General features: G+C 42.6%; 1 protein-coding gene across 6 annotated transcripts in view; it reads right to left on the bottom strand.

Annotated features, from left to right (window-relative positions):
* Positions 1-21,872, bottom strand: part of LOC144720368 (PHD finger protein 21A-like) — a 47,563-nt gene that overhangs the window by 11,891 nt on the left and 13,800 nt on the right. For 4 of the 6 annotated variants that reach the window (XM_078597087.1, XM_078597091.1, XM_078597093.1 and 1 more), the window contains 6 exons: positions 9,725-9,787; positions 7,110-7,364; positions 3,306-3,398; positions 2,662-3,069; positions 2,085-2,162; positions 1,097-1,148 (listed from right to left, as the gene is read on the bottom strand). In XM_078597087.1, coding sequence (XP_078453213.1) covers positions 1,097-1,148; positions 2,085-2,162; positions 2,662-3,069; positions 3,306-3,398; positions 7,110-7,364; positions 9,725-9,787 — 949 coding nt within the window. Of the gene's footprint in view, positions 1-1,096; positions 1,149-2,084; positions 2,163-2,661; positions 3,070-3,305; positions 3,399-7,109; positions 7,365-9,724; positions 9,788-13,296; positions 13,636-21,872 lie in introns of those variants that run through there. The other 2 variants (XM_078597092.1, XM_078597088.1) reach the window with 2 other exon arrangements.

Below are 21,872 nucleotides of genomic sequence, written 5' to 3'. Positions count from 1 at the left end.
ACAGCAGACAGTGTATTTTGGCAATATCATGTCATGTCTGTGGTAGGAATCAAACGATTGTCCCAAAGCAGACTGGCTCAGTGGTGATAGCACTGATCACGAGGCCATCCAACAACCCCTTGGCTAAATTTTGACTTAAAACTTTCATGACTGCAGGAATTCATATTCTTGGTTCTTTCGGTAAAGTTGCGTAAATAGAAAACAAAAAATCTGAATGAAAAATAAATAAAATAATTTGTTTTAATAATAAAAATAATCAATTGAAAATAATAAAAGCTAAAAACCCACAATTAAAATAGTAAAATAAAATAAAAAATTTGAAAATAATAAAAGAAAAACCCACGACGTTTCGATCGCAACACAAGCGGTCATCATCAGGCTGACTCGAGTCTCAGGCAGACCACCCCCATGAGGGCCACAGTTGGGAGCTCGGTAGTAAATGCCATGGCAGATGTATGAAGTTCAATCGATATTCACTCTGTAGCTCTGATAGGCTGATGCTCTAAAAGGAGAGGAGCTCATTCTCAGAGCCAGCAAACTATGGCAACACATCTACTCACAGCCGACAAGCACACAATAAACATCACCTGAAAATTTGAGCAATACTAGATGGTAGCAACAAAACGCAGCTTGATCCATTTTGTGTGTATTCCAAACGCTGGATGGAGCTATTTGGTAAAAAATAAATAAATAGCAAGATAGCAGAAGAAACTTCTGTGTTCAGAGAGATGTTGGATACTTTTCCTGAAATGGACTCGTGTATGCTTTTAATTCCTTAAAAAAAACCTTTACAATTTACTTCGTCGAAAATCTAAACATATAAAATGGACGACATGAGCACTATTTTCCCACGTGAAAATTACTAACAACATTGAAGGAAATAGCTAATACCTTATTGACATGTGGCAATTGCCGTTTCACTCAACAGAATGACCCTAATAACCTCCCGGCGGCATACCACGGGTTTTTTTGTTGAATATCGGCAAACATAATTTCACAGCAGTTTTTATAGGCCACTCACGACCTTCAACAGGGTTAAGGAACAACCCCAGACACGTGGGGAACCAGCAAGAACTATCGGCGAGAAATTACATACCTTCCATGTGCTCATGAGTCACAAGGCCCAAGGATCCAAGGAATGCAACCTTCTGTAAAGGCAAATGGATACGTCCGCGTGGGGTCCAAACAAGCGGGAATAATGAGCACTTATAACCACTTATAGCTGGTAGCAGCATATGCGAGTAGAGCTGGTATGAAAGCCTGCTTTCGTTAATTGTGCAGTTGTTTGTATTAAAACCGGATCTGTGATGTTTTAATAACAAGGCGACACAAATTATGCATTTATGCACATTTGGTTGGTAGATTATTTATAAGATTAAAAAAAACAGGCACTGAGAAGGCTGCTTTTGGACCTATTTCACAATGATTAGTCATTTTGTAGAACACAATGTAACGAAGGTTTCACAGAATAATAGGTGAATTAATTCCCAATTCATAATAAAAGAAGTACAGTGTTGGCTCAGGCTATTTTAATATTTCATTTTTAAATGAAAAGTACAGTTTGAATTAAACATGCACGCACATAAAAAATAAAATGCCAGCCCTCGCTCATATCCTGATGTCTATTTATAAGTGTTAAGGCTTCATATGCACACAAAAATATTTACACATGCAAATTAATATTTTAAAAATTCCGTAATCGTAAATGACGTTTACATATTTCTATGAATGATTAACCAACTGGGGCATGACATATAATCTTCTCTAAGGATCACTGAATTGTCATGATTTGGGATGACATTTTTTTGGCACTGTGGGCCAATCATACTTCACACTGGCTGCAGGGAGGGGCTTCCACAGCCCAATCACATACAACCTTCATAAATCGGAAATAATCGATTCAATACATGCAGAAATCAATGCATGAAGTATAAGAATACATTTTAATCCCATTAATCATGATATCCGTTAATCTGGGGCATACACGCTGACCAAACATTAATTCCTCCGAGCCCAAACACAAGTTTCGCATCTACTTTGATGTGTGAGCCCCGTGTGCTTTTATACGACTCAAGCTCACTCACCTGTGGGTTTGCCTCCACCTGGGGCCTGGGCGAAAGTATCCGTGTTGACAGGTTTGCTCGGTACACAGTTTGTGAAGTCTGCACGACAGGACCACGCGATAAACGGTTAATATGCCAGTTGTGAGAAATAATTATACCATGAACAAAATGAAAACAATAAAAAAACTCTCTCTCGATGCGCAGAAATTATCTCCGGTATCAAAACAACAGTTAAATAAATAAAAAACTTTTCGCAAGCTCTAAATGCCAACTGCATCGTGGATCAACGTAACATTCATGCTGTCATTAAACTTTAGCTCTAAAAAGGTAAGGGTTTATTAAAATGTTACGACAACATTCAACAACAGAAAACACAACCCCGCCCATTTGCTAGGCACTGACAAGGCCCGCCTGCTAAAAAAAACACCTGACGTCTCTCCCAATGGCCTAATTCTACGCCAATTCCACCAAAAAGGGCCACGGTGCAAACGGCGTCCGCGTCCACACAGGAATCGATTTGCGTCCGGTTAATCGTCGCACCTCCTCTTCCCGCGTACGACCCTTGCACGCTCGCCACCATTTGTTCCTCCGAGCCCACCTGTCTGGCGGTGCCATCCTTGCTGGGCTGCGTGCCCGAAGCCACCACGGTGACGCCGCCCACGGGAGACGAGGACGACGCTGCCGACGCCGCCGCGGCGGCCGACGCCGAGGACACGGCCGCAGAGGACGACGGGGGCAGAGCCGCCGACGACGGGGGGGCGGCGGTGACGGAGGCGGAGGGTGCGGCAGCGAGCGCGGTGGAGGCGGCGAGCGACGCGTGCTGCGTGGGAGGTGGCGAGCGCGGCTTGTACTGCTGCCCGTTGACGATGCGCACGTGCTGCACCCCGCCCGCACCCCGCACCGCCAGCAACGCGTGCGCCTTGTGCAGCGGAACCAGCGATGCCTGGGGGCCGCCGCCGCCGCCCTGCACCGGCGACACGGCCGCCGAGTTCGGCTTCGGGCGCACCTGTGTGCAGGAAGGAACAGTCGTTCAGGAGTGCTGTTCTCATTGTTGTTGTTTTTTATTATTCGTGGGGGAGAAAAAAAAACCCCAACTCCGTGAGCAGAGCGACGAGTCTTATGCAGTAGTCGTGAGCACGAGCGAAGTTTTCCCGCGTAAATAAATTGCACTGTTATTACTGCATAACCTAGTATGTGTTCTAAATTAGGCTGCAGTGGAGAATGTGGCCACGTGGTGTCTACCTGTGTTAAGGTGGCTGGATTACGTCCAGTCAGTCTGTGGACCGAGGACAGCTGGGGCACCTTGATAGGAGAGGACGCCACAGATAGAGCCTGCTGTAAAAGACACACAACAGTGAAAAGATCAAGGCATACCACCAACGCCAATATGGATTTCATTCTAGACCATGAATTAATATCAGTCAGTTAATTTTAACTACTTCAAAGATATGACATAACACATAATTTTCATTGTCTACTTGAAGATCCATTGCTTCAAACTAATTTTATAACGAGACCTCAAGATTGTTTAAGGCTACCCAGAATCAATTTACAACTTCTATAATTGTGGGACAACTTTCACAGAATAAGTTGAGTCTTACCATGAAAATCACATTAAAATATTGTAAATCATCGAAACATTTTTTAAAAATTAAACTTCATTATTTAGGTTGAAGTTTTAGTAACTGAAAGTTCTTTACGATAAATGGGGAAAAAAGAAAACTGTTAGAGAAGGTGTGGGAGTTCCTACTTCTTGCTTGCACTACGCCAAAAATAATTCAGCGTTTAGCCGACGCGAAACCAATTACAGCTTCAGAGTTTCTGGATATGGCTTTGGGGCCTTTGCAGCTCTGCCTTACACTCTAAGCAGTAGCCTATGTCCAGAGAGCCTCTTAAAATTCATGTGCCACACAAATGTTATTTCTCGTTGTGACAGAAACCGTGAGATTGGCACAAAACTAGCAGGGAAAAATTACTTTGGTTTGCCGTTGTTCCCTCCTGCATTTCCCGATTGCCCACTGGTTTATACTGCCTAGAGTTACGATGATGATTTGAAATGTGCTCACTCCATTCTTACACACGTCCAGAGTAACGAGTCAAAGTGGGAGCCCATGCTCCCTCGAGCTTTGAGTGGTGTACACCACCAATGGTGGGCCCTGTATCAGTTGTGGCAAAGCCACATTCCTGTGGCAGAGATGACCAGGCCTTCCAAAGTGCAAACACTCTGAGCTTCAGAGTAAGCAGCGCTAACTAGGTTGCACTCATTTTTTACTGACTCCCAAAGGGATTATTGCCCGTAAACTCTGACTGGAATTTGAACTCGCGAGTTTGCAACCATGAAATCCGTACATTACACAGGAAGATAAGCCATTAAAATTCAACTAGCCTTCCACCCCACAAAAAAAGTCACTGTAGCCAAAAATACTGTTTTAGTAACGAGGTAAGCAGGAGACTAGATAATCATTGGCTATAAACCTTAGCTTACCTTAATATTTAAGCGTATCTTAGTGTGTCCTTACAAATGCATAATCCTCAGAATTTCAAGTTGATTTATCCAGGACTGCTAGAAGGTTTAACTGGTAAACAAAGACCCCCCCCCCATATGGCCTTGAACAGATTGTTAGAGCAAGTGCTGTTCGGGACAGCACACAAGAGCACAAACACCACTCCAGGCCGTCTTTGTCTCCCCAGTGGAGATATTTACACACCACACCAGGTACTCAGTTGAGGCCGAGTCAACCTAGGGGAGGCTCAGGACCAGTTCAGTTAATTATTATCACTGGTGTTGGCCGTTAGCGGGAATCGAACTCAGGTCGCTTTGCTCGTAGCCCAAAGTGCTAACCGCTATACCGGTAAACGCACACACGCATAAACTCAACAGCATGTGTAATAGTGAGCAAATTTATATGCTCATTTTCACTCCCACCCACCCTCGTTTTTATTTGCTAAGACATTCATTACCGCTGTTTGTAAGGTATGACCTTTTGTGTGCCAGTTTTGTTCTCCGAAATACCACTGCCTATTTTATCCCAATACAGTTTTATGTAAAAATAATAAAATAACCCGTACTGTAAAAAAAGATTCCCCAAGCAGCAAAACATGAGGCACATTTTAAACATACTCCAAGCATCTTGTTATACAGTGAAGCCGCAAAACAGGGATGTGCCCTTCCACAGGCGTGTCACCAGGTGCGTCCCCATGTATTTGAAATATATATTTATTATCTTTCACCTCATTTTATGCATATTGTGCGATCAGTGTCATGTTACGAGGCGAAGATTCCATTCAGATCTGTCGCAGAGCAGTGCAACCCATCTTGTTATACAATGGCTCACGAAAGTGGATATCAAAGAGCCCATTATTTGATGCGACCACTGGTCCCACACAGTAGGGGAGAGAAGACTTTCCCACCCACCCGAATACAGGGTGTAAAGTTCATCACTGTCTATCAAACATTTTCATGGAAAGGATTTAAATTTCGATTTAAAGCTTTCGTGACTGCAGGGATTCATCTTCTTGGTTCTTTCGGTAAAGTCACGTAGAATGGAAATAATAAAATAATAAAAATAAAACATAATAAAATAATTCTCACGACGTTTCGGCCACAACGCAAGCAGCCATCCTCAGACTCTGTCTTCTCGACAGACCTGTTCTCCACCTGAAGACGGCTGCTTGCGTTGTGGCCGAAACGTCGTGAGAATTATTTTATTATGTTTTATTTTTATTATTTCCATTCTATGTGACTTTACCGAAAGAACCAAGAAGAGGAAAGGATTTAGTCAAATTAAGTGCGGAGACAAATGTAATGTATGCAATACCCCGGCGTCTACAAACTAAGCTGTGTCTGCGGCAGTAGTTACATTGGGGAAATTAAGCGACATGTCTCGGACCGTGTTCGTGAACATAAGGCAGATCTGAAACACGGTAGGACCAATACCTCAGCCGTGGCTGATCATTGTTTTAACGCTGTGGGCACACAAGAAATTTATTTTTCCAAGACGAAAGTACTCTGCAAACCCACTGGATATCAGCAAAAATTCGTTCATGAATCCATCCAGAAAAATAAACACGGACACAATTTCAACCGAGATGATGGGTACAAACTGAGCAATCATTGGAAGGACGTTATTAACCAGGTTAAGTCATCACTGGCTGTGATGTTGAGTAGTTATTTTCGACTCTCTGGTGTTAAATTAACAGGTCAAATATCTTTACATTAACAGGTTAAATGTTTCACTAACACAGCCACCGTTGCTCGTTTTCCTTGATGTGGCGGTAGCTCTACGATCTTACATTGACATGCAAATTTCATCACTAGCCCCGCCCACTTCGCTTATGACCCTTGGGCTACACCCATCTCAAACCTTGATAACATCCTGCCTCAGCAGCTCTCTCGCTATTTTTTCACCCGATGACGATTGCTTGCGTTGCGATCGAAACGTCGTGATATTTCTATTCTTTTTTTCTATCTACGTGGCTTTACCGAAAGACCCAAAGAAAATGAATATAAATGTAATGTAGTTTTTTTTGTGTGTTCGGTCATTAAAGTTTTGTTCGACTGTATTTAGGCGGAGGTCACAATAGCTCTTAAGATGATCCAATATACACAAAACCTGAGCATAAAGTTATGTTTCTATTTGGCACTTGCCCTATAAGCCCAAAACTTGACGATCAAATCCAGCGCTTACAAAATAAACGTTGCCGACCAAGGCAAAGATGTCACAGAGCATGTGCTCGCCACCGCTCCCGATGACGTCACAATGCGCGACATCACGCGTCGGTGTGAAATCATCATCCCGTGCTGCTCTCAAATGGTAGCCCCCCTTTTACTATTACCAATATCACCATCACCAATTAATGTTTCACGTTGGAAAATGTTACAGAATCCACAGATTTGTAGGATTTTTATCTTCCTTTTTTGTTTACATAGCCACGTCCATCTCCGGGCCAAGCACGACTGGACATCTGAGAAAAAGAGCTTCACAAGCTCATCGGAATTCCTCCAGTACGAATAAACATGCCGATTCCCAAGTCGGTGTCACTCGCCTGCGGTTGCGAGGCCTTGGGAGGGATCCTCGCCACATTCTCCTGCAGCAATTTGCTCGCCGTCGTCTGCAGGTTGATGGGGTTGGCCGTCGGCAGGTCGGAGGACGTCAGCGCCAGCTTCTGCCCGTTACTCAACGACGTCACCATGGCGACGGCGGCTTTTTGCGTCACCACGGCGAGCGGCGCGGCCTGAATGGTCGACTTGACCAGCGATATCGGTTTGGCGGCAAGCACGGGCGGCGTCGAAGCACTTTTCTGCAAGGACAGGTAGTGCGGTTTCTTAGCTGAAAGAAGAACACTCGAAAATAAATTCAAATACGTAATCATGCTTAGTGCCAACTCTTCATTTCTTGGGGTAAAGACGCGGCCCACGTAAAAACAGAAACAAATGAAATACAAAACGTATTAGAGTGGAAAAGCCATATATTTACCTATATGGAACAGAGGTGGCAATGTAGAGGCGTTTGCAGTCACGTGAAAACCGAGTCACTGACCCTCGGCAAGTGAGGAGCAGCTTGTAATTAAATGAGCTTGCTGAAAGACTTATCTTTCAAGCACAGTTAATCCACACAGAGTCGAGAATTAACCGTACAACCTACCGTGGCGCATGATAAGAAGCAACATTTCTATGAGAAACATAATTTAGATTAAAAAGTGTCGTGCAAAATTAAATGCTAGTCCGCCCCAATAAGCTTCAATACATTAATTATTTACTCAGAGAATTACTTATTGCCCAACAGTTCTCTCCAGTAAATTGTGTGTGTCTACGTGTGTGTGACTGGAACTATGATAAGATCAACGAAGCTGACAAGTTACTATTTCCTCTACATGCACACACGGCCAGGGTTTAGCACTTGGCTTTGAGCGGCTGCATAGGAACACCCACGCCTGCCTAGTATCACGCCCCCCCCCCAACACCGTTGCAGCGCCCCCACCAGAAGCAGCCGAGTGCTCGGCTGTGCACTCTGCAGTCCGGCACACCAACGTACAAGTGAGCGAGAGGACAGCCAACTGGACCCCGCTACGCCCTGAATGCAGTGTCTTGAGCAGCAGGAACAGTGCGTCTCTCGGCAGAGCCCTCGATTAAGGATGCGTGCACAAAGGCACAATGTGCTATGAGCTAAATGTCAGCAAGACCTGCTGCCAATCAGTAAAAGGCAGCAATGGCCGTTTCGCATGAGGCGAGGAAAAATAATTATCAAAAGGGCTCTGCATAGACGTTTACGGCCACCAGAGAGCAGCCTTCTGAATGCTTGCACTCCTTTCCGTTATTCTTTCCCTCAGGAACAACGCAAATGAAACTTCTTTCAGGATGCTTAACTGCCAGCTTGGCATGAAAAGAACCGAGCTTCCAAAAGAAACGCACAAGCCGTAAATATCAAATATCTCTAGAGTGCGTTATAATGAAATGATTACAGTACCGCAATGCCATTCAGAGAATTAAAAGTGTGCCTGATACATTTGTACGTACACTAGCTTATGGGTCCGCCACGGGTACACAAAGACTTAAAATAAAGCCTCGCATTTTTTTGCTACGTTCTTTTAATGACATTCACTCTGCATGCAAATAACCATTGCCCCCTCTCCCCCTCTCTAGGCTATTCAAACCGGCCTTTGTCACACATCTTATCCTATGTAACTTCACAGCTTTTCTCGTCTACCAAAAAAACACACTGGCACGATTCAGCAAAACATACAAAAATCGGGCTCTGTTGAGGAGCGTCGGGGGTTGCTCTGAAGCAGTGTGCACATGTCCCGAGATCAAGGTGGGTTCGAGCACCGCCCATGATGGCGCATCATTCAGCGGAACCGTGAAACGCAACAATTTCCTTCTGCTTGACATTGGGCTCCGTGTAAACAAGGCGTGTGCAGCAGCATTTCAGATGAATGTGCTGACATTGCCATTCGCAAGGCGTGCACTGTTTATATCTGTTGCTAATTTTACTGCATACCGAGTTAACTCAAATGTCCTTGGCTTCAAATTTGTATTTTATTTTATAATTTTCGAAATCGTGTCAATAGCCATATGGTATAAAATTTATAATTGGTTTCTTATTTAAGCCTTCTCGACTTGGCTCTCCACTTGAGGCACGGTTCAATATGTGCCCTGAATTAAGCACCATACCTGCGCATAGCAACCACCGACATTGTTCCACCGAAATAGCCTTTCATGTGAAAATTATAAAAGTAAAATATATAGGACGCAGGATTTTCAAGGACTGCAGTGTACATACTAATGAAGTGCTGGCTACATCAACAAATGCAAGTCCGGTATAATATTTTTTTTATTTCTAAGTGTTTTATTCTCACAGCCAATTTGAGAGAGCAACAGCTTGCCTGAAGAACGGGAACATGTTTAAAAAAAAAAAATCTCCACAGAATCACTGCTCATCACGATCACAAGCTCACACCAACGTTCCGCACGCAGCTATCGATGTTAATGCCAACAAAACATTTCATGCTTTGTTTGCAAATTGGAAAGATGAAGCAGGCAAATGTGAAGAAAAAAAAACGCGCACAAAAACACTCACATAAGTTAAAATGCAATGATTCGTTTTAAGCCTTTAAATGTGTAATGCTGCAAATGGATATGAAGCATAGACTGTGAAGCTCACCTGGGTACTTGCAGACTGCTGCTTGATAAGCAAGTCTTTTCTCAGCTGCTCCACAACCTTTTTCTGCTCAAATACAAAAAAACACACACAAAAAGGGGAATGAAAAAAACAGTGGAGGCAAGGGTTAATGTCACACACACCTATAAGTCAGTGTAATATTTCAGCAGTAAATGTACAAATAATTGAGTAACAGAGGACACATATTGCCAGTCTGCACCTGCTGCTGAGGAGTGGATTGGCAGCCCGAAATCCAATTTGTCGATAACGAACTCGGCTCAGCAGGCTGCTACTAAGTGCAACTTCATAAAGAGAGGCGCAAACGAAGTGCACGCGAGATAAAAGGGGGCCAGTCCGGGATAATACAAATCAAGACGAGGCATCAAGGCGATGGCTGGGAGAGCGACACGACAATGCACGACTGATTAAAAAAAAAGGACCCTCCCCCATGTTAAACGTGACGCGAAACTCCCATGTATTCTCAAAGCATATGGTCTTCACAGCAAGAAGAACTTATGGGACTTGATTGGAGTTCAGAACGCATGACCTTTGGGCTAATTAAGCACTTTACGCCCCACGAGGAAATATTTTGGGTGGGTTTTTTTTAATTAAATGATAACGGTTTCTCATGATGTAGGTTGAAGTGGACAATGATGCAATGCGACATTAGTGAGAACCAACCCCCTTACTGTTAAAAGCTTTTGAAGTGACCAAAAACATTAACCGATTGCTTCGTTATCTGCATTCGAAACCAACTAAACTCGCCGATGGTTCTTTAAATGTATTGAGCGGCCACCATTAACCCAAAGACGTTATAAGCCGCCCTGACATTTACAGAAGGAACGAGAAAAAAAACAACCGACAGTCGAGCAGCTTCAGGCTTCAATAAACTGTCGCAATCACATCACAGCAGCAACATAATTTTCGGAGTTTACAATTTAAAGCGAAGGAGGGAGGTTATTATTAAAAGCACATCTTTCGTACCATTTGCAGTGCACAATATATTGCCAGAGTTTAAAAGTAAAAATAGAGTAAACACAAAATTTATTTGGAAGGTATCGGGATGAGATGTACAGTTGCCATGACAACTTAAGAATGGCTCAAAGTCCTGCATTATCTCTGTGCTGCAGTGTAGAAACTGGCATAAAACCTGACACTGGCGTGCTTACGAATCCTACATTTATCAGCGGGATGGCAGAGCATCACCGTGTTTCTGCTGGAAATTACCAATCTCCTACTCACGACGAAGAGATTCCTGCTCCAGGCTATAACCGACAGAGGGAAGGGAAGACACAGAGGAGAAGTTTTTTTGTAGTGAGCACACTGAGAAACGCCGTTTGCGAACGTTACAAGGCCTCGGCAGATGGTCGATTGTTGCAGGGGATTTAGACGTGATTAGTTTCCTAATTTGTAAGGACAGGCCCTCCTCCCCTGCCCCCATTCTTCCATATCACAATTTCTATGTCATCATGTTCCTTTTTGGTCCTCAAAAAAAAAACATGCACATGTCATTTTCAAAATATGGCCAACTATATTTTTTTCACTTACACAGCCGTTTTTTTAAAATTGGAGCTAAAAAATAATCGGACAAACTTGCGCATAACACAAAGTATCATTTTCTCGTTTTTCAGCCGTGTTAGTTTCTGCGGAAACTACGCGATTGCAAAAGTTTCCTTTTGGAAGGCTAAGAGCGCGGTGCACTTTTTTCGAGAACACGCAGCACCATCCAATAACGCAACGTTTTCTTTTTTTAAATAGCATGCTCTTGGTTACGAGCTACTGCCCCAGATAAATCAATGGAATCAATAAAATACATAATTAACCACACGGAAGGACTTTCTACGTGTGGGATTTATTTTTATGCAAATTTCTTAGTATATTGCAGTTTAATGATTCAATCTTTGTTATATTTAAAGGTTCCCTCCATTTGTTATTTATAAGGAAAGGTCATCAGTCAGAGATCAGATCAATGAGCAGGATGCTGCTGGGCGGGCAGGGGTCACGTGAGCTGGCTCCCAGCTGCCTGGGCTAGTCCATTCATTTGAATGCGAGAATGGTGACTCAGCCCGAAAACATGGACTGAACCATTATGCAAACTCGATCCCCACCCACCCACCAGCCTTTCTCTTCTTCCCTACCACCCCCTTTTTGCCATGAGTCAACAGTACAATGGTTACAAAATTAAATGAAGAAAAGATGCAAGCCTTATAGGAAATTGGAGAAGTGTACGCCTAAACAAATTGCCAATTAAGTAATTGTTATTTCCAATTTGTTTGGCAAAAGCTCCATCGAAACCTTTAATATTTTCAGAGCTTGCCAGAACAACACAATCGAGGAATGCAAGGAATTCTGGGTATAAGACGAAACCATTTTAAAATAAAACGGAGCCCGCAGCAAAATCCCATCCTCTGCTTCGTATATAAATATATGCAAGACATTGTCAAATCATATTTTTCACGCGCAGCTTTAAACTTTTAAACGTATTAACAATTTTCATTTCAATATAATTTTAGTATGTGCACACTACTGACGGCAACAGCAAAATCGTACATTAAGCACTTAGAGATACTATGAGAATCCATTTATATTTTGTTATGCGCAGCGTTTTAAGAAAAAAAAATGTAATTTACTTTACCTTGTAAGTCTTTAATACATTTAATTATTTGCATTTCAATGTTAAACAGAACATTCCCCTTTTATTGCTTTGTTCTGATAATCAAACAAAAGACGAGAATGAAAAAAATCACTATTTGATTAAGTATAAAACGTGCGGTCTAAAGGTTTCATGTACACATCAAAGCAGCTTCGTCTCAGCCTGGACTTTTGCTGAGAGCTGATAAAAAAAAAATCTTCATTCAACACCAACCCACCCCTTTACTCCCCCCCCCCCACTTCTGCACCAGCCACCACTCTGTACAATCCCAGCAACCTCCCCCATCCCACCACCACCACCACCACCGCCTACACACACTTTGTCTCTTAGCAGGGGGAAGTGTATCCACCAATCAACCCGCACAAACAAGTTACCTTGGCAACGACTCCTGGAAGAGAGCGATACGAGCAGAGAACATTTTTAAAAAAATCCCTTTTCTCCGCGAGCTTATTACTGGAATCAGCAAGTCGAGCCCCTCCGAGCTGAATCCGTAATAAGCCCAAGCGCTGAAACAATTCGGAACGTGCGCACTAAATGTAATGTTTTTTTTTTGCCACTTTCACACTCCAGTGGCGGTACCGTCTCATCACTTGCACATTTTTAATTGCGTTCAAGTCCAGCTTGGTAACGTTGAGGTCATTATGCAAAGTCTCTTTTCACCTTTGCTTAAATGACAACAACGCAGGTTGTGGGTAATGCCAACTATCATTAATTTTCTGGACTCTGTACGTATATTAAAAGAAGGGAAAATAATGTGTTTTTCTGTTGACGAAGGAAAATCCAACAACTGTCATCGGTATGCAAGTGTAGCCAATCACACCCCACGCGCGCCACGGGTTTTTGCACTTGGCACTTATAAAAATAGATTTTAATTTTTCATCCGACAGCTCCCAAAAGGCAAGAGTAAACCGTACTGTCCTACCTGTAGATCAAAGTTGTAAGACTGCTCTTCCAACCCATTTTTTCTTTCATATTTCATGTAGCGGAGCTTTCTAGTTTGCCGTCACTGACGGGAACCACTGCGTTTCCCTTGGGTTCTCATACACACAAACACACAGGTACCGAATATTCAGTGACACACACAACACACTTAATTGGCTACCATTTGCCATATTAACACGACGCAGAAGAACACACTTTTGGACCAGTCACGGTGTAAAGCGTTCTCCCAAACACACATTACATTCATACAGTGCAATGCATTAGCATGGAAGCGTTTGTCACCTAACGGACGCGAGGGTTTGATGTAGCACGTGACTTGGAAATTCATCAACGCCGCGACATGCCACGTTTCATTGCTGACGGTGTTGAAGTTCAGGCTGTGAACGCCTCCAAAAGCTGTTGTGCACAATTTGGGGTTCAAAGCTTAAGCAGGAAGGGAAAAAAATTACTTGGCTCACGCAGGGACTTGCTTTTTTTTCTTTATTGCAGTCGACAGGGATTAAACAGCGTGTGACTCAAATCTCACTCGGCCGATGACCACTCTTATCTTCCACATTTTTTTTATGGCGCCATTAATTAATTACAAAGCATAGAGGGGAAAAACAAAACTGGATGTTCCAGTAGCAAATGCCAGACAAGTCACGCCCAAAAGGAATGACAACATTTTATTAATGTGGTACACTATGCCCAGTCACATCCAGGTGCTTGTTTATAATTCATCCACTCGTATGCAAAAGGTTTTGATATACTGCATCCAGGGGTTTGTTAATTTTAATTGAGTCATCGATGATCTCGTGCAAAAAGCGGTCAAATAAATTAGATCATCGGTTAACCAACCTTCACCAATCCACACTGACCAGCGTGGTGAATTATATACAAACAATAGCCCATGACTTGACACAGCATGGTTGAAGACCAACAGTGGAATGGCAAAGGCCTGAAAGTTGTTGTGCATTTATGTTTTACGTAACCGGTTGTCAAATGACTAAGCAGAACGCTCCACATTGTTTGAGTATTCGCGTGCGAATCGGCTCGATGGCAACTAAAATTGTGCTGGATTTGATTATCAAGTCCATGAATTTTGAAATCGATAATAATCGATTGTGGAAACAATTCTATAAAAATATAAACAAATCTATTCACCCGAATAGGCTCTTGCATTACTTTTTAAAAATAGTTCTACCTTTGTTATTTTCAATTGAACTGTGCACAAAATATTCCAAGTGTAGTACATTTCTATGAACAGATTACTTTAACAGTGAAGAGCCCTACAATATCTTATCCTGAAAAATGTGATTAAAGCCATTTTCAACAAATGAATCGCTTTCTATAATGGCAAAGTTAAGTTTGTTACGGCTGGAGTAGTACCAGAGCTGAACGTTCTGTGCATTCTGCCCAGAGTTAAATATATTAATACAAATCCTCGAGTCATTCTTTACAATGCATAAGACACCATATTGTATACCACCACTAAGCCACCACTCCCTGCATCAAAGCCAAGATCCAAGTAAAAAAAAACAACAGGCAGCAGTGGCTGTGATTTTTCTGTATTGTTTTGAAAGCAATAATCTTTACATGCATAATCAAAATGTCCCATCACGAGCAAGCCCCAATGTCACGCACACCACGCTTCACAACATGCATTCATATCATGAAATTTAAATTACCGTATTCCGAGTAAGAAAAATACAAGTTGATGAGCATTGCAGCCATTAGACCTTCATCACCGGGACAAAATTACATATTTTGCTATCTCAGAGTTATGTCCCTTCCTTCGCCTCTAAACAATGCCGATGTGCAAGCAAATTAAAAACATGCAGTATTATACACGGCAGGACAAAGGCTTGGCGAGTGCTTTTCAAGCGTAAAAGGTGCGAGTCTGATGCTTGCCTTGCGAAATGCCGGCAGTGTCCATGTGTTGTGTGCAGGGCTAAACCGATGCTAAACTGCTCCATTGAAATATAACGGCTATTTTGTGATTGCTTTGCACCGCAATGTGCTACAAATAATATAACTCAATTTGCATGTGTAACGTGCAAGTATCTTGTAAGGTACAATTGTGTACAGTTTGCCCGTTAAACTGAGGTCATGGCCAATGTGAATGGTTGAATCAAGGTCAGTGTATATTAAATCCATTTCTACATACACCTATACCATGTCACACTACCGATGATTTTGTGCTGCAAGATAAGAAAAGAAGAAGTCACACTTATAACAAATAAAACAAAATTTAAACGTTGAAACAGATCCTCGAGAAAAAAAAAGCCACTACCTAAATACCGGCTACGTTTTCTCCACAAACTCCGCATCGGCTTACGGCGCAGGAAAGTTACTGCGGGAGGAAGCAGCATACAAAACAGCATCCCGTGTGGATGGCTGAATGGACGACAGCAGGATGCCAGCCAAAAAAAACCAGCAGGACGCTTACATGAAAAGGGCGAGGGAGCTTTGCCCTACAACCATCTCTCCGTTTAAGGTCCGCACATTACCAAAATCGCAAACCCCGCCACCCACCGCCGCGCCCGATGGACAATTTCTGACGCTACTTAGTACGTGCCACGTGCCGGCGTGCCAAGAGTGGAAGCGATTACATTTAAAAAAAAAAATCGGATATACTAAAATGATATTCGGAATTTTATTTAGTGCCCGTACTATTACAGTTGCCGCTATAAATATTTGAGTATCCACCCACCCCCCCCAGCCCACCCGCACCCCCTCCTCAATAGAGCACAGCGTGAAACATTTATTTGTCAAATTATGTTTATCAAAATTACTTTTGCAGTAAGTGGCACAGAGAGAGGGCGGGGGGGGGGACAACATATAAATTTGACTACGATGTCCAACAATCAATGTATTTAGGCCAGACCTTGAAATGACTATACTTATCACGAAAAAAAGAAAGCCCTCTCTCATCGTGCTTAGAAACATTCTAAATAAATGGTTCAATATGTGCAATAGATTTCAACAATGGATTCCAAAGAAACCTTTTTCAGCATGGTCGCGACCTTCACGTTCATTTGACGAAATCATGGTTACCATGGAAACTTTAGAAAAAAGGCACCAACGTGGGATTCCATGTGTGTTCTCGTATTGTTACACACAAAGCTACATGCGTGGTTAATAGTAAACACGGATCAATTAAGAATCCTCGCATGCGCCAGGACAGGCAGGCTATGAATACAATGAACGCAATTTGTTTTTGTGTTTTTCGGAGCGGCGTTCGGAATAGACAAAAAAAACTGCGCAGAAAATGCGATTGCCTAAAAATGTACAGTACCGGGTGGTCTACATTAATTATTATTGTGCAAGTGGAGAGAAAGTGACAATGAGGGGGCTATCTTGTTCAAAAATGCATTAAAAAAAGTGTAATTACAACAGAAAATGAATACTGCAAAAAACCACACACACACACGATACTTGCGCGTGCAGAGACAATACGCACGGACATAATAACGAATCCACGATCTCACATGAAAAGACATTTGATCTGCTTAGTTTAGGCAGTGTTTTAATAATTTACAAAGCTGCCGTTGTATTTACATGCATTTGAAAATCAATCACATTCAAGAGATGAAAATGATTAGAGCCTTTCTGTGTATTCCAGTAAACAGCTTCTAGTGTTTTACAGTGTACTTGGGGGAGCTTGTCAGTGCATCACTACCAGACCCCTCCATCTTCCAGTGCCAATGTGCCCCCCCCCCCTTTGTGAAATCTGTTCGACAGTCAATGAAACTAAAAAGGGGAACAAAAATAAGACACACTCTTAGGTTTTTCGATAAAGTCACGTAGGTAAAAAAGAAATACATATATATAATAAAATAATAATAAATGAAAATAACTCAATTTATTATTCTTTTTTTAGCTACGTGACTTTACCGAAAAAACCAAAGAGTTATGAATCCTTGCAGTCACGAAAGCTTCAAATCTAGAAAAAAGACATTTGGCTTGTGGGACTCCTCTAATAGTAATAAAAATAATCTCTTACACTATTTAAACATTAACAGTATCTGGGTCTCTCTTTCACTCCGGCTACATCTGTGTGTGGGTTCATATTGGTCTCCATAACGCAAACTTACAACTGGATCGCGCATACAAACAAAAAAAAATATATGGCAAATGGTACACGTTAAGCCACTTTATTGCACGGCTTAAGATGGTACATTCCAATTTATTCTGAATTTGCACCCCATTCCCCCCTTTTTAAGTTAATTTGGTCTCTTCCAACTTCAAGGCAATTATCATCTGCCAGGGAAGACTGGCTTTGTTACAAGCATTCCCCCATATGGCTATAACGTTATATATAAAAAGGTGTCCTTACTAAATGTTCTGTTGCAAACAATGGTTTTTATCAGGGTCGATTTTGAATACAAAAAGAGAAATCCTTATTAAGTGTAGGCCAATGTATGTTTAACTGCAAATGGTATTTTTATGTAGTTGAACGCTAGCGCGGTTGTGTAATTTATCATCAATTCTTCGCTAAAGGCTGAGAATAAAGCCCCCATTGCTCCGTCACTGGGGAAATAACTGCTTTGTTATTATCAGCACCACGCAGGAGACTTCAAACGCTGTATCTTTTCATGCGCTCGGGGTCCGAACACTCGTCATCGTCAATCAAAAGTAATGTTGCCACTGGACTGAGTTAATGCCATTTTCTTGCTTTATATGAAAATAATAATAATCAACTAAGCAATGGATATTGGACGTGAAACAACGCGTTTGCACGCAAGAATATATGCAGCGTGATGCCACAAAATCCTTCCTAAACCTTGTATACTGTACCCGCTGTGTGTCTATATATTTGTGGGGAGCGGTGGTGTAGTGGTTAACCTGGCGACCCTGGTTCGATTCCAGCTGTCGGCCAGCACCAGTGGCAATTACCTGAAACCGGTCCTGGGTCTCCCCTAGGTCGACTCAGCCACAAATGAGTACCTGGTGCGGTGTGTAAAGATCGCCACGAGGGAGACGAAGACGGCCAGGCGTGGTGTTGGCCACCCACCCTCTTGTGTGCCGTGCCGGCCTTCATAGGTGCTCGCTAACAGCACTTGCCCCAACAGTCTGTCACAGGCTATACGGGGCATCTTTGTCTTTATATATTTGGAGAGTACTGTACACTTGACACCTTTATATTTCATAATTTTATAACTCTGCAATGCAGCGCGAGGTCGATGTTTGTTGACGTCATCGCCCAAATCAAAATTTGAAAATGACCCCACAACTAAATTGTACAAAAAAATCGATAACGGTTCCCCACCGTAAGGGTAAACTAGGTTGCCCTTGCAACAAAAATAACAAAAAATAAATATCCAATGTCTGTTATCTTGATAAATGAAGCAACATTAAACCGAAGCTCACGTACTTGTGTATAGTAAACAGTTTTTTTGGTCATTAGTTTGTTTTTTAAACAAACACTACACAACAGATACAATTTAAAATAATCTCTCAGCAGAGTGTGTTGGGGGGGGGGGGGAACAGTGTGCTTTGCTTATCTGGGATTCTTTACATCAATCCCAAAACCTAAATGGCCCCGGCGCGAAAGGACGCAGAAAGATGGCAAGCACGTTTGTTAGAGCAAGCTCAGTATTAATGAAGCTAAGGGGCCTTTAAAAAAATCCTTTTAAGCAGATCAACAAATGAAGGGTGGGAGGGGGCACGTTGGGAAGGGGGAGTTTGAGGGGGGGGGTTCACAGCTGCAAGCTCATCAATTACTTAAAAGGGAAAAAATAGCTGTGAAGTCAAAGCCAGTTAATGGTGGTCATATACATTTTGGTTTTCACTAACCCCCCTTGCCCATCCCCCCTCCATCTATTCATTGGACCGAAAAAGTAAATTTTACAATTAAACCCATTTTCAGTTTATTAAAAGCATGCGTTCTCCCCCCTCTCCTCCGTTTGCACGTAAATAAAATGCACGTATATGCGCACCGCGCAAACAAAACCACACGCGCGCACGGATTAAAGATCTGTATCCGTGCAATTGCGGCAGCGTATACGGACGGAGCGGTGCATACATTTTGTATCAAAACATCCTGCAGTGTTGGCCAGCGGCAATAAACACAAAAGCCAGCCAGCCACCAAGCCAAGACGTAAGTCAGGGCACGGTGGCAACACAAATAGTGTCAGATGCGACTTGGGCTCTAGGGACTCCCAACAGCCAATAGAAAACGATCTCGAGTCTCCATCTAAGGGTTTAAGTTACAAACTTTGCGACGGTGACGGCGATGACACTGTTGCTGGCATATGCCCAGGAGGATTCAGGCGTTTCCACCAGTAGAACTTTGCCTTTCTTTTTTGGCTCCAACGAGAATGCTAATGTCCCTTCACGCACAATTCATCCGTAATATTACCAATGGTTTTCGGCACCCATACATATTTAAAGAAATCTTTGCGTACACCGAATACACCACTGGCTTGGAGAAAATTGCGTGGGGGGGGGGGGAAAAGATTGTGAACTATCAGATAAGTACTTATTGATTTCAGGCAAATCATGTCCATGATTGGATTTTGAATCAGCCTCTTTTCTCATTATACGTTTGCATTCCCTTTCAAACGCTAAAGTTGCGTGAGCTCACGCAGAAATGAACCCCGTTTAATGGCACACTGCAGCACGGTGGTTGGGCAAAAGGCATGAATAAACAACAGCACAACAAATAACAGGCTTGTGGATTAACCCACGGCTATGGGCGTAAATGGCTCAGAATAACAACACATTGCAATTATAATTCCCGTGTAGAGCATGTTTAATACAGAGTCCATGCAAAGCAAAGGCTCTTTTATTCGGTAATATGGTTTGTGGTTTGGTCGAACAAACATGACTACAACGTTCACATAAATAAGCAGTAACTACCGTGAACCAGTTAAGTTGCAAACGCTCACCACAAACATGCCCGAGATGCCTTCAGCACGAGAACAAATCTCAGCCTCCAGGTCCACCCCCCCCCCCCCGGCACGCAATTAGGCACAGGAGCAATAGTTGTTTATGCAGGCTGCGCTAACAACGTCATGGGCACCTGCCAATTGCCCCCCCCTTTAAAAAAAATTGACGTCTCTCAAAATGCCCCCCCCCCACACACACACACTTGCATGCAAATGACACGCGGTCACACGGATTTAAAAACGGTGGCCAGTTCAAGATCGTGGGGGGGGGGGGGGTTTAGGACATCCGATGCAACCTTCACCAGCAAAACCCACTGACATTTATTATGCACAGGGCTGAAAATGTAGCGAGCGATCCAACGTTTCCGAAAGGACTTTCGGAACAGGAACTCGTTGTTCTAATTAAAAAGCCACTCGGTACAATCAGCATGCAATCAAGCAAAATTCTCAGTAGAAAAAAAGTTTTATGACTTAACATTTAAAAATAAAACTCCCACTTTTTTTCAAAAGGCAAACTTGCATCACTAAGCACAAAGCAAATGCAGAACAATTCCATAAACATACCCTTCAAAACACAATCCGATAGAGGTCCTGCCAATTCACTTGCAAGAGATTGTGCCTATTCATATTTTAAGACATCCCTTAGAAAAGTATTTTTATATATACTGTAGCAATCAGCTGCAGTGGGAAATTCAATGTAAATGGTTTCACTCGGGCACAATTAAAATTCACGGCGTAGCATGCTAAGCTCCCCACCCCCACCCCCATCCGAGTAAAGTATTGGCCCTTTTTGGGGAGAATAAGTAAAACAAATGTACGGCCCTTACCTTGGCTTGATGTTTGGGTACCCCATAAATTTAATAACAGCAATTATTTTCTCCTAAACCACTGCATGCACGTTGTGTAGGAAGAAACGGCACAAGCGCAACCAAATCAAGGCGAGCGTATTCGGAATACACACTACTGTATGCACGCCTCCATGTTGGTGATAGAACGGTGATGAAGCAGATGCCTCTTAAGCTTCAAGTATTACACGGTAAATAAGTAGCCACAAAAGGGGGCATTAAAAAAAAATCCGCGGACCAACCACACGGAGAATATTTATGCGCTTACAGCCAATGCTTATTTATTAAACCAGTTGTAACTAACGAGCTGGCAAATATTTCGACAGGTCACAAAAGGCCTTCAGCTCTGGCAAAACTAAGATGCACTGTACATCTCATGATTTGTTTTTTTATGTATTTTGTGTTTATCCAGGGAAATAGCCATTTTAATATTTCAGACACGTACCAAAGATTTGTCAAACTAAAAAAAAATATGCTATGCACTTCTTTACAATTCCCTCATTTTAATCAGTACAGCCTTGGGAAGATACTCTAAATAAAACACATTCGAATGATTCGTCAGAACACAACAAATCAAAACACTTACAACGTGCGAGCAACATGGCTAGCAACGATCTGTGCTACCATGCCATCTGACGTGACCAGGTTATTACGACAAACGCCTTGAGACGTGGGCTTTTTACTACGAGAATTGTACAATGGTTACCAGCAAACCCACCTCAACCACCCACAGAGCAATATTGTTCAAGGCAATGTGCAAATAAACATAGTTCAATCGTAGCGCTGAGTCTCGCCACGGACAATAGACCAATAATTAACCTTAAAGCAACATTCAAACC

This window comes from Lampetra planeri, chromosome 8, assembly GCF_965212315.1.
Source record: "Lampetra planeri chromosome 8, kcLamPlan1.2.h2, whole genome shotgun sequence".
Classification (NCBI taxonomy): Eukaryota; Metazoa; Chordata; class Hyperoartia; order Petromyzontiformes; family Petromyzontidae; genus Lampetra; species Lampetra planeri.
The sequence above is the reverse complement of the archived record's forward strand: the minus strand, read 5'-3'. Positions and strand labels throughout refer to the sequence as shown.